Source organism: Monodelphis domestica, chromosome 1 (genome assembly GCF_027887165.1).
Source record: "Monodelphis domestica isolate mMonDom1 chromosome 1, mMonDom1.pri, whole genome shotgun sequence".
Taxonomy (NCBI): Eukaryota; Metazoa; Chordata; class Mammalia; order Didelphimorphia; family Didelphidae; genus Monodelphis; species Monodelphis domestica.
The window spans coordinates 555406776-555421074 of record NC_077227.1 but is presented as its reverse complement, the minus strand read 5'-3'; the positions used below and the strand labels follow the sequence as shown (position 1 = coordinate 555421074).

General features: G+C 35.2%; 1 protein-coding gene across 6 annotated transcripts in view; it reads right to left on the bottom strand.

Annotated features, from left to right (window-relative positions):
- The window catches only part of FBXO25 (F-box protein 25), a 227982-nt gene extending 214849 nt beyond the window's left edge, over window positions 1-13133 (bottom strand). For 5 of the 6 annotated variants that reach the window (XR_008915523.1, XM_056813387.1, XM_056813388.1 and 2 more), the window contains exon 1: window positions 12880-13133. Coding sequence is in view for 5 of the 6 variants with exons in the window: in XM_056813387.1 (XP_056669365.1) it covers window positions 12880-12899 (20 nt within the window). In the remaining variant the exon portion in view is untranslated. The remainder of the gene's footprint in view (window positions 1-12879) is intronic. The other variant, XM_056813386.1, reaches the window with a different exon arrangement.
- Window positions 13134-14299: the final 1166 nt, after the last annotated feature.

The window sequence follows — 14299 nt, the reverse complement described above, 5'->3', positions numbered from 1 at the left end:
CTGTTTTCTTATAGCAGCTCCAACACTTAAAATTTTCCATTTTTAAAAAACATTTATGACTGAAACATGTGAGATTGATTCTCAGAACTGTTTTCATTTTCATTTCTTTAATTAATAGTGCTATGGAGTGATTTTTTTCATATAGCTCTAAATAGTCTTGGTTTCTCCCCTTGAAGAATTATTTATTTGCATCTTCAGACTATTTGTCAACTGAAGAATGATTCTTTTCCTTATACACTTGAATTACTTTATTATAAATTTGAATTAATTATATCTTGGAAATAAGCCCTAATCAGAGAAACATTTTGCAGATTTTTCTTACTTGTTTCCCTTTAAATATTAGCTGTTTTGTTATACAAAAACTTAAAAAACTTATATAATCAAAGTTACTCATGTTATCTTCTGTTATTCTTTTTATTTCTTGTTTGTTTATGAATTTTTCTTCGATCTAGAAATAGGACAAGTAATTCCTTGCCCCTTTACCCCCATATTTCTAATTTGTTAATGATATGACTTTTTATATCTAGGTCATATTTCCATTTGGTTCTTATCTTTTATAGTGTGGGAAGTGGGTCTAACTCTCATTTCTTCCATATTGCTGTCCAATTTCCCCAGTAGTTTTGTCAAATAGTGAATCCTTGTTAAAACTGCTGGGGTCTTTGCATTAATGGGGTTATAAGGTAAGCTTCAGAACAGTTGTCAATTTTCTTTGGTAAAAAAGTATTTTTATCCCTGGAGCTTTTTATTCCACAGAAGTCACTACTCGAACTGATCAATGTCTATTTTAATCTTTTATGCTTAATAAATTGGCATTCTTGTTTTCACAGAAAGCATTCTAAGAATATGAGTTGCTGTGTACAATCTGCCAAAATGCACCATTGCCAAAGTATAATATTCCAAATTCATGAAACTCTTGGAATAAATGCAAAAGAACCACATGGCCATCCATGGAGGCTCACTAAAACTAGCTGCTCATTTACTATTTATGCTTTTATCTTCTAAATTTCCTGCTGTCAGTTCATTAGATTCAATTAATTGATCTTTTACTGATGAGAAGGCTTTTGTATTCCTAAGATCTTTTGCTTTTTAAATTGACTTCATATTCTTTAATACCACGTTATAGGTTCTTTCTGGTGATATCATTTGCTTCCATATTAATAAATGGGAATGGTCATGAATTTTTGTTTTGATGAGTGTTGGAAAGTCCTTCATTATGTCCTAGATAAATGCCCCAGGGACACAGCACATTTCTCTTCTCTGTCATGTCTCCAAATGGCCTTTGAATACCCTACATAAGTAAGTTGCCAATCATTGCTAGTTGTCTTATTTCTGTGATACTATATCAACAACATGTTATAGTAGAAAGAATGATAGATTTTTAGAGAATCTCAGAATTTTAGAATGGGAAGGAATGTTGGGAATCATTTAGGCTAACTATACCTGAAAGGAATTGGCAATGTAAGATACTTGTCAGGTTATCTTTCAGTTTTTGCTGAGGAAGCCATTATCTCTTGAGGTAGCCCATTTCATAAAAAAAAAAAAAAAAAAAAACCTCTTACCTTCTGTTTTCTTAAAATTGATATGAAGTATGGGTCCTAAAGCAGTTGAGCACTAAGGGCTAGGCAATTGGGACCAAGTCACTTGCCCAGAGTCAAACAACTAGGAAATATCTGAGGATAGATTTGAACCCAAGACCTCCCATCTTCAGGCCTGGCTCTCTATCCACTGAGTCACCTAGCTGCTCTTGCCCATTTCATTTTTGCGGAGCCCTAACTATTAGGAAATTTTTTTCTGATGAAATTGTGAGGACCTACTCCTTTCTAATTAATCACAAAACTCCAAATATCAAGACTGAATTTATCAACTAATCAATCAATCAATTAATCAAAGGAAAACTAGGTATGAGTAAATTATTTAAAAAAATTTTTTTTTTAAAAACATTATTTTATTTGGTCATTTTCATACATTGTTAATTGGAAACAGATCATTTTCTTTTCCTCCCCCCCACACCCGCCACCTCTTCCCTAGCCAACATGATATTCTTCTCGGTATCACATGTGTCCTTGCTATGAACCCATTTCCTTGTTGTTGGTATTTGCATTAGGGTGCTCATTTAGCATCTCTCCTCGATCATGTCCCCTCAACCTCTGTAGTCAAGCAGTTGCTTTTCCACCCTGTTTTTACTCCCTCAGTTTGTCCTCTGCTTGAGGATAGTTTTTTTTGTTTTTGTTTTTGTTTTCTTTTTTCTCGTAGATCACTGCAGGTTGTTCAGGGACATTGTAAAGCCATTACTGGAGAAGTCTATTACATTCTCTTGTACCACAATGTGTCAGTCTCTGTGTACAATGTTCTCCTGGTTCTGCTCCTCTCACTCTGCATCACTTCCTGGAGGTTGTTCCAGTCTCCATGGAATTCCTCCACTTTATTATTCCTTTTAGCACAATAGTATTCCATCACCAACATATACCACAATTTGTTCAGCCATTCTCCAATTGAAGGGCATCCCCTCATTTCCCAATTTTTGGCCACCACAAAGAGCGCAGCTATGAATATTCTTGTACAAGCCTTTTTCCTTATTATCTCTTTGGGGTACAAACCCAGTGGTGCTATGGCTGGATCAAAGGGCAGACAGTCTTTTAGCGCCCTTTGGGCATAGTTCCAAATTGCCCTCCAGAATGGTTGGATCAATTCACAGCTCCACCAGCAATGCATTAATGTCCCTACTTTGCCACATCCCCTCCAGCATTCATTACTTTCCTTTGCTGTCATGTTGAACAATCTGCTAGGTGTGAGGTGATACCTCAGAGTAGTTTTGATTTGCATCTCTCTGGTTATAAGAGATTTAGAACACTTTTTCATGTGCTTATGAATACTTTTGATTTCTTGAATTGAAAATTGCCTATTCATATCCCTTGCCCATTTTTCAATTGGAAAATGGCTTGATTTTTTGTACAACTGGTTTAACTCTTTATAAATTTGAGTAATTAGACCTTTGTCAGAGGTTTTTGTTAGGAAGATTGTTTCCCAATTTGTTGCTTTCCTTCTAATTTTAGTTACATTGGTTTTGTTTGTACAAAACCTTTTTAATTTAATGTAGTCAAAATTATTTATTTTGCATTTTGTGACTCTTTCTGAGTCTTGCTTGGTTTTAAAATCTTTCCCTTCCCAAAGATCTGACATGTATACTATTCTGTGTTCACCTAATTTACTTATAGTTTCCTTCTTTATATTCAAGTCATTCACCCATTCTGTTTATCTTGGTGTAGGGTGTGAGGTGCTGATCTAAACCTAATCTCTCCCACACTGTCTTCCAATTTTCCCAGCAGTTTTTATCAAATACTGGATTTTTGTCCCCAAAGCTGGGGTCTTTGGGTTTGTCATAGACTATCTTGCTGAGATCACTTACCACAAGTCTATTCCACTGATCCACCTTTCTGTCTCTTAGCCAGTACCAAATTGTTTTGATGACCACTGCTTTGTAATATAGTTTGAGATCTGGGACTGCAAGGCCACCTTCCTTTGTATTTTTTTTTTCATTATTTCCCTGGATATCCTTGATCCTTTATTCTTCCAAATGAACATTGTTATGGTTTTCTCTAATTCAGTAAAATAATTTTTTGGTAGTTCAATGGGTATGGCACTAAATAGATATATAAGTTTGGGTAGGATAGTCATTTTTATTATGTTAGCTCATCCCACCCATGATAAATCAATGTTTTTCCAATTGTTTAGATCTAGTTTTAATTGTGTGGAGAGTGTTTTGTAGTTGTGTTCATATAGTTCCTGTGTTTGTCTCGGCAGATAGATTCCCAAGTATTTTATATTGTCTCGGGTGACTTTAAATGGAATTTCTCTTTCTAATTCTTGCTGCTGAACTGAGTTGGAGATATCTTGAAATGCTGATGACTTATGTGGGTTTATTTTGTATCCTGCAACTTTGCTAAAGTTGTTGATTATTTCGATTAGCTTTTTGGTTGATTCCCTAGGATTCTTTAAGTAAATCATCATATCATCTACAAAGAGTGATAGCTTGATCTCCTCATTGCCAATTTTAATACCTTCAATTTCTGTTTCTTCTCCAATTGCTACTGCTAGTGTTTTTAGTACAATATTAAATAATAAAGGTGATAATGGGCATCCTTGTTTGACTCCTGATCTTATTGGGAAGGTTTTGAGTTTTCCCCCATTGCAGATGATGTTTGCTGATGGTTTTAGGTATATACTGTTTATTATTTTTAGGAAAGGCCCTTCTATTCATATACTTTCAAGTGTTTTTGATAGGAATGTGTGTTGTATTTTGTCAAAGGCTTTTTCTGCGTATATTGAGATAATCATGTGATTTTTGTAGGTTTGCTTGTTTATATGGTCAATTATGTGGATGGTTTTCCTAATATTGAACCATCCTTGCATTCCTGGTATGAATGCTACCTGATCGTAGTGGATAACCCTTGTGATGACTTGCTGGAGTCTTTTTGCTAATATCCTATTTAAGATTTTTGCATCTATATTCATTAGGGAGATTGGCCTATAGTTTTCTTTCTCTGTTTTTAACCTGCCTGGCTTTGGGATCAGTACTATGTTTATGTCATAAAAATAATTTGGTAGAACCCCTTCTTGTCTATTCTGTCAAATAGTTTGTATAGTATTGGGGTTAGCTGTTCTTTGAATGTTTGATAGAATTCATTTGTGAATCCGTCTGGACCTCAGGATTTTTTCCTTGATGGCTTGATCAATTTCTTTTTCTGATTATGGGGTTGTTTAGGTAATTTATTTCTTCTTCTTTTAGTCTAGGCAATTTATATTTTTGCAAGTATTCATCCATAGCACTTAGATTGTCATATTTTTTGCCATATAATTGGGCATAGTAGTTTTTAATGATTGCCTTGATTTCCTCTTCATTCGAGGTGAGGTCTCCCTTTTCATCTTGGATACTGTCAATTTGGATTTTTTCTTTCCTTTTTTTTAATTGACTGACTAGTACTTTGTCAATTTTATTTTTTTTTCAAAGTACCAGCTTCTAGTCTTATTTATTAAATCAATAGTTCTTTGACTTTCAATTTTATTAATTTCTCCTTTGATTTTTAGGATCTCTAATTTAGTCTTCATCTGAGGGTTTAATTTGTTCACTTTCTAGTTTTTTAATTTGCATTCCCAATTCATTGACCTCTGCCCTTCTTAATTTGTTTATATATGAACTCAAGGATATAAATTCCCCCCTGAGTACTGCTTTGGCTGCATCCCATAGGTTTAGAAAGGATGTCTCACCAATGTCATTTTCCTCAATGAAGTTATTAATTGTTTCTATGATTTGTTCTTTAACTAGCTGATTTTGGAGAATCATATTGGTTAATTTCCAATTAATTTTTGATTTATCTCTCCATGTACCCTTACTAATTATTATTTTATTGCATTGTGATCTGAGAAGGTTGCATTTATTATTTCTGCCCTTTTGCACTTGTTTGCAATACTTTTGTGTCCTGATACATGGTCAATTTTTGTGAATGCACCATGTGCTGCTGAAAAGAAGGTGTATTCCTTTTTGTCCCTATTTATTTTTCTCCATATGTCTACTAGCTCTAATTTTTCTAAGATTTCATTTGCTTCTCTCAATTCTCTCTTATTTATTTTTTTATTTGATTTATCTAGTTTGGAGAGGGGAAGGTTCAGATCTCCCACTAGTATAGTTTTTCTATCTATTTCATCCTTGAGCTCCTCTAGTTTCTCCTTTAGAAATTTGGATGCTCTGCCATTTGGTGTGTACATATTGAGTACAGATATTTCTTTGTTGTCTATACTGCGTTTTATCAGGATGTAATTACCTTCCCTATCTCTTTTAACTAGATTTATTTTTACTTTGTCTTTGTCAGATATGATGATTGCTACTCCTGCCTTCTTTTTATCATTTGATGCCCAATAGATTTGGCTCCATCCTCTTACTTTCACCCTATGTGTATCTACCTTCCTCATGTGTGTTTCTTGCAAACAGCATATGGTAGGGTTTTGGATTCTAATCCACTCTGCTATTCTCTTGCGTTTTATGGGTGAGTTCATTCCATTCACATTCAGAGTTATTATTACTAGCTGTGTATTTCCCAGCATTTTGATTTCTACTCCTGGTCCTGCCTTTTCTTCTGTCACTGTTTCCTTCTATACCAATGTTTGTTTATAGTCAGTCCCCCCTGTTCCCCCCTTATTTTACTTCCCTTTCTAGCCCCTCTCTTCTTATTCCCTCCCTTATTTTCCCCTGTAGTCTTTTTAAAATTCCCCCCCCACCCTCTCCCTCCTTTGTACTGCTTCCTTCCCCACCAGTCTGTTTTTTACCCTTCTACTCCCCTATAGGGCACCAATCTATTCTCTTCCCCAATGGTTTGGATTGTTATTCCCTCTTTGGGTCAGTTTCAAAGTACGTAAGAGTTATGTATTTCCTATCTCCAACCTCTTTACCCTTCCAGTGTATCGATGTTCTTCCCCCTCCCACCATGAGCTTCTTTGTGACATATAAATTTACCCCCATTTGTTTCTTTTCCCATTTTTTTAGTCATTACCTCTTTTTTTTAGCTCTAGTCGTGTATATATATATATTATATATATACATACATATGTATATGTATTTACGCATGCATATAACTATATACCTATTTATGTCTTTTCCTTTCGTCCTATACAGTTTGTCACTGTTCCCTCCAAATGTAATTCTTCTAGCTGCCCAGGTGATAGCAACAGTTTTTAAGAGTTACCAATGACCTTTTTTCTTATAGGGATACATATCATTTTAACTTATTGAGTCTCTTAAAAAATTTTTTTGTTGTTGTTTTGTTTGTTTTTTTTCCCCCTCTTTTTAAATTACCTTTAGATGATTCTCTTGAGTTCTGTGGTTGGACATCAAATTTTCTGTTCAGGTCTGTCTGGTCTTTTATTTATGAATGCCTGAAACTCTTCTGTTGTGTTGAATGACCATACTTTCCCCTGTAAGAATATAGTCAGTTTTGATGGGTATTTTATTTTTGGTTGTAGACCTAATTCCCTTGCTTTCTGAAATATCGTATTCCATGCCTTTCAGTCCTTCAGTGTGGATGCAGCCAGATCCTGTGTTAACCTCACCATGTTTCCATGGTATCTGAATGGCTTCTTCTTGGCAGCTTGTAATATCTTTTCTTTCATCTGATTGTTTTTGAATTTGGCTATAACATTTCTTGGTGTTGTCAGTTGGGGATTAAGTACAGGGGGTGATCTGTGGATTCTTTCAATCTCCACTTTCCCTTCTTGTTCTTGGATCTCGGGACAGTTTTCCTGTATAATTTCTTCTAGTATTATGTCCAGGATTTTTCTTTTGTCGTGGTCTTCTGGTAGTCCAATTATTCTTAAATTGTCCCTTTTTGAATGATTTTCTAAATTATCTGTTTTGTGAATGAGATGCTTCACATTTTCCTCAATTTTTTCATTCTTTTTGTTTTGTTTTATAGTGTCCTGCTGCCTTGTGAGGTCACTTGATTCTAGTTGTTGTATTCTGGTTCTTAAAGATTGGATTTCATCTCTGGCTTTTTGGTCATCTTTTTCCTTCTGGTCTCATTTTCTTTGAAGATCGTCTTTCATCCTCTTTACCTCATCTTTCATCTCCTTTGCCTCATCTTTCATCTCTTTTGCCTCATCTTCCAGCTGGTTGATTTTGGCTTTCAAGACACTATTTTCTCGTTTTAGTTCAAGTGCCTCTGTTTCCAGATAACTTATCTTAATTTTTAAGTTCTTTTCCCAATTGTCTTCAGCCTCTCTTAGTTGTGTTTTGAGTTCTTCCACAACCTGTATCCAATTCGGTGGGATTTCTGGTTTATCGTTCGCTGATCTCTCCCCCTCTCTTCTATTAGCTGAGTAGTAGCTGTCTATTGTGCTTTCTTTCTTCTTTTTCTGTTGTTTGCTCAAATTCACCCCTTCTTTACTCCCTGTATTTGTCTGTGCTCTTCTTCCTCTCATTTTTTTGTTTTTTGGGGGCTTCTATCAGTCTCCCCTCTTGGAGCTTTAACAGAAGATCTCTTGGTGTAGTCTCTGGGTGAGAGTCGTTGGGGGTTTTCTGAGTAAACTCTTAATTTGAAAGGTTAATAGGACTTTTGGGTCATTCAATCAAGATAGATGGTACCAAATAGGAACTAACTTTTGATTTACTAAATAAGATCAAGTCAGGTCTCTTGAGTTACATATAAAAACAGCAATCTAATTTGGAATCAATCAATTCATTGGGAAAAGAAAGGAAGGAAACCAGCATTTATTAAGCACCTGCTATGTGTCAGACACTACACTACACATTTTATAAATATTATCTTATTTGATCTTCAAAACAATTCTGGGAGGTAGGTACCTATCTTAAGCCTATTTTACAGATGAGGAAACTGAGGCAGGTAATGGTTAAGTGACTTGCACAGGGTCACATAGCTAGTAAGTATCTGAGACTAAATTTGAACTCAGCCAAATTTGAGGATCAGTAGGCAGAGGTATGATTGTAGGTAGCAGAGTCCAAATTCAGGAGAATTCTGAATCCCTGAGAAAGAATTGACTTTGAGTATATAGGTACATAGAACCTCTCTCTTTTTCTTCCCATTCCCCATGTGACTAATGAAACTGATTGAGCTATCAGGAGAAAGAGATATATTAAGGACCAACAGAAGGTCTCCTGAGAAAAGTTGGGAGTATTCAGTGATAGAAGTGCCCAAGAATTGACCAGCCTTGTGAACTTCTAGCTCTTAGGCAATATACTAAGAATTTTATAATTATTATCTCATTTATATTCACAGGAACCCTGGAAGGTAGGTGCTATTATTATCTCTATGATTTAAAGCTAAGGAAACTGAGGCAAATAGAAGTTAATTAACTTTCTCAAGGTCCCACAATAAGTAAGTTTCTGAAGTCAAATTTGAACTCATCTTCCTGATTTCAGGCTTCACTCTTTCTCTATTGTGCCACTTTAGCTGTTCGCTACCCCAAAAGTAGTAGTAACCACAGTTGAGGAAGTAGCATCAGAGGGAGTGGAACATTGACATTAGGCTTAAATACTCACCAGCTTACCAATGTCCTTTAAATTCCAGATGAAATATGACTACAGTGTAGGGTAAAACAGAACTACTACTAAATTCCTAGAACCTATTCTTTTAATTCAACCCAAGGTCATATTAGTTGTTGTTTTTTTGTTTGTTTGTTTGTTTCCATACCACACAGATAACTCCTTTAGAATTAGAAATCCTGGATTCAAAGCTTGGCTCTGATATGTATATATATATATATTTGCCAGCATGATCCCTTCATTCACCCTCTGTATCCAATCAGGTGACAAGTTCATTGTCAATTCTATCACCACAATATCTCTTACAGATACCCACTCTTCAATTCATACTTGTATTATTGTAATAGTATCCTGATTAGTTTTCCTACATCATGTCTCTTCTCTTAACTGTCTTTTATATAGTTATCAAAGCCACTGGTCTGCCCATACCTATTTTAAAAATTCCAGGGACCCTGATCCCTTTGCCTGTAGGATTGAGTAAAAACTTCTCTGTTTGTAATTTAAAGACCTATATAATATGACTTCAGTCTCCCTTTTCAGGCTTATTATTAATATAGTACTACCCTGCACTCATTCAATGCTCGAGCCATTCTGTCCAACTTGATGTTTCTCAAACCAAAATATTCCATCTGCTACCATTGTAGTTTTCCAAGACTATTCCCCATACTTCAAATGTATTCCTGCTTCCTACTAGCCAGTCATCATTTATTAAACATTTACTATGTGCCAGGTACTGGGCTGCACACAAGGGACACCAAAACAGGCATGATATAGTTTCTGATCTCAAGGAGTTTAGAATCTAATGGAGGAGTTTATATCTAATGCTAGCCTGTCAGAATACTTGGCTTTCTTTGAAGTTTAGCACAAATGGTATCTTAAGCTTAAGTCTTTTCTTGGTCCTCCCAAGTGCTAGCAATGTGAGGAGTTAAATTGAATAGTGGATATAATTCCAAGTCCAGAATCAAGAACTGAGTACCAATCTATCTGGGTGACCCTGAGCAAGTTACTTAATCTCTTTTTGCCTCAGTTTTCTCATGTGTAAAAACCTCCCAAGGTTATTGTAGAGATTAAATGAAATGATAATTGTAAATAGCTTAGAGTATTGCCTGGAACTTAATATTATATAAATATTATTATTGTTTTAGATCCACTTTCCCTTCTAAACCTCAGAAAATTATCTTGCATACAGTTCATATATATTTTGTACGTTCTTATAAGCATACATATTGTCTTCCCCATTAGAAGGCAAAGAATGTTTCACTTATGTCTTCATATTCCCAACCCCTAGCATAATTCTTGGGACTGTACTAGGTATTTAATAAATTCATGTGAATTGATTGTTTTTATTCATTTTCATAGTCCCATTGCTAACTTCTCAAATAGGCATTAAAATTCATGATTGATTCTTTGATTACAGCACTGTTCCATAGGCTGGTTCTTTAAGTCCAAAATTTTGTAATGAATGTAAAATAATCCCAAGGATTGGCTCTGTGAGTAAATGGAAGGAAACATTTGCAAGAGATATTAATAATAATGGTAGTAGTAGCTAGCATTTATTTATGTAGTGCTTCAAGGTTTACAGTATCCTCACAACACCCAAAGAAGTAAATGTTATAATTATCTCCATTTTACAGGGGAGGAAACTAGTAACACAGCTACTAAGTGTCTGGATTTGTACTTAGTACTTTCTGACTCCAAGACCAACACTCTATTCCCTGCACCATCTACTTGCTTCCTGAGCAGCATTCTGAGGTGTCATGGAGGTAGAACAAAAGTTCTTTGTCCGGCCAGTCTTACTTTCTCAAGCCAAGATAGATTTTCCTTTCTAAACCATGAGTGAAGGCTAGTACCATCAAACTATTATTGTCCAATAAACTTCTATTTAATGATTTCTTAAATCTGAGAAACTTTTATGTTATCATTTATTTTTGATTTATGCATTTGAAATTATATAAATCATGGGATTTGGAGTCAGAAAATAACTTAGACATCTTCTAGTCCAATTCTTTTATCTTACTATGGAGGAAATTTATGCTTACAGATTTGATTCAGTTTATAAACATTTAAAGAAGCAAAACTAGAATTCAAATATATATTCTGACTCCTCAGTGCACTTTCCAGTACACTATATTGATTTTTCTTCATATTTCTAAAACAGAGCTCTTACCATTTCACCAACTCTTCCTTTGTCCTCCTTTCTCTCTCTGCCTCCTCAAAATGCCTCAATAGCTAACTTTTAGGATAAAATCCAAAAACCTTCAGTCTGGCATTTAAAACCACCCATTATTTAACGCTCATCTACTTTTCTAGGATGTCATGTTCCCCTTTTTGTTCTTTATTTTAATCTAAACTGACACCTTCCTGCCTTTGTACAAACAGTCCCCATATCTAGAATTCACTTCCTCTTTACATCTGCCTCCCAAGATCTCTAGGTGCCACCTCCTCCTACATGAGACCGTTCTTGATTCTCCCAGTTTTTAGAAGTCTCTCCATCATGAAATTACATTGTATTACTTTACATGAATTACCATGATAGATTAATTATTTATGTGCATATTGTATCACTCCACTGGAATATAACATCTTGAAAGCCAAAAATTGTTTCACCAGTGACACCCATACAGCAGATAGTTAAATGTTCATTGAATTGAATTGAATTGATGCCAAAAGTTTCTTGGGGACAATTCTAACATATACTTAAAGAATTTCAGGAAAAAAAAGTGATTCATTGTCTGAAAGATACATCTGATTCAGATAAGATAAAAGCCCTACATACTTTCAGTTTGTGTCTTGCAGGTTTCTACTAATGTTTATCTTTTGTTTAAGCTACTTAATTTCCCCCCACCCCCTATATTTTCTATAAGCTTGCACTTTTCATTTATGTGAATCCAGAGTTCATCTAGTCTAACCATTTGATTTGGTATCAGAAAAACCTGTGTTTGAATCTATTCACACATTTTGTAGCTAGTGACCCAGGGGAATCACTTAATCTCTTACCCTCAGTTTTCTCATCTGTAAAATGAATAGCAATCCCAACTTCCATATTCATGTGTTATGGAGATCAAACAAAATAATCTATATAGAGTGTTTTATAGATTTAAAGTGCTATATAAATGACAGCTATTATTATTATTGGTGGTGGTGATGCTATTATTTGCAGATGAGTAAACAATAACTCAAAGTGGTTAATTTTTTGAATTTTTTTGTATTGGCCTCTTGAGAAGATGTTTGTAGCTCTAGGTCATTGTTTATTTATGGGTAGCATAGAAGGAGCCTTGATTTTATAACAATCTGGGTTCAAATTCCATCTCTCACACTTGCTACTTATGTTGTATGGAGCAAGTCATTTGATTTCCTTGTACCTCAGTTTCCTTACTTGTAAAATGAGAGGATCAAACTAGATGACCTCTGAAGGTCTGTCCAGATCTAGATTTATTATCCTACTTCATTGACCATTGTATCAGAACTATCTTTCATGGCTAGTCTAACATGATTTAGAAATCTATTTCCTGTCAAGTGCCAAGCCTGTATAGAAAGTTTTTTCTTCACCTTCCTGCTACTCACATTAGCTATGAATTTCAAGTGAATCCAACACTTTCCCCCACTTCTACTGCTTGCTGTAATAACATTTCCCCAAACTGGCTATTTAAGACTCTTAATTTGGGAAAGCTGTTTAGACTTGCTTATCTACCTAAGGAGAAAAACACAAATGTCTTTAAAAACAATAATAACAAGTCGTTATCAAACATTGAGGTAAAGCTCTGTTTCTTGGTGCTATGTAAACTAGGAAACATTTTAACAACCATGTTTACCAAAAGAAGGCCACTCACCACAGGCAGTCTCTGAACATAAACTGCTCTGGAAATCCCACAGAGCTTCTTTGTAAAGAGAACTTCTTGTTTTGATCAGTTTTTCGGGCAAGCCAAGAAATGTGCCATTGATTTCTAACACTATGTCATGGTGACATAGGCCATGAAAGAACGCTCAGCTTTATAGTACACTAAGAGCTCTCTAGTTCTCTAAGAGATTTGTACACCTTCTTAGCCCTCATGTTCAATCTCATCACCCTCAAAACCATTCCTAAACACAGCTGTAACCAGGGAGGCAATAATAGAACCATAGAATGTCAGAACTGGAGGGACCTTAAAGCTGAATGAATGCAAGCCTCTAGTTTTTGTGGGTAAAGAAACGGAGCCTTAGAAAAATTAGTTGACTTTCCAAAGTTACACAGTTAGTGTCAGAGAAAGAAATAGAACCCAGGGCTCTTGAGTCCCACTTCAGGGCCATACTATGTTATCCCACATCATTTCCAGGTTCAAAAGCCTCCAGAGGTTTCCCATTACCTACTGCATATTTTCCCTGGCATTTAAGGCACTTGGTAAACTGGCTTTAGACTACTAATCTACCCCTATATTTCTGATAGAATAGCTTCAAAAAACTTTTTCTTGACATTTTGTGATTCATTTCACTTCCTTTTGTTCCTGCCCCCTCTTCAATATAGCAGGTATTATGATATAGGTTATAAATGTTATCATTCAATTCATGTTCATCATAATGCGATAGAAGTCACATGTTGCTTAAACTAGAGAAAAATTCATTGAAAAAATTGAATAAAAAATGATATACTTCAATTTGCTTTCTGACTCTGTCACTTCCTCTATAGCAGTGAAGAGCCTTTTTCATCATGAGATCGCTGCACTTGTCCTGGATCCTCGCATTGCTGATAACAGTTAAATCATTCACAGTTGTCATACACTATTGTTGCTACTGTGACAGAAAAAAACTTTCAAGAATTACAGAAAGCACAATCCTGAGGTACCACTTCACACACATCAGACTGGCTCACATGACAATAAAAGGAAAATGATAAATGTTGGAGGGGATGTGGAAAAAATCAGAACACTCATATACCACTGGTGGAGTTGCAAGCCAATAGAACGATTCTGGAGAGAAATTTTGAATCATACCCAAAGAAACATAAAACTATGTATATCCTTTGACCCAGCAATACCATTACTAGGTCTGTATTCCAAAGAGATTAAAGATAGGAGAAAATAATCTCCCTATACAAAGATGTTTATAACAGTTTTTTTTTCGTGGTAGTAAAGAACTGGAAACAGAAGGAATGCCCACTGATTGGGGAATGGCTGAACAAGTAATGGTATATGCTTATAATGGAATATTATCATGCCTTAAGAAATGACAAACAAGATGATCACACAAAAAACCTGGAAAGACTTATTTGAAGTG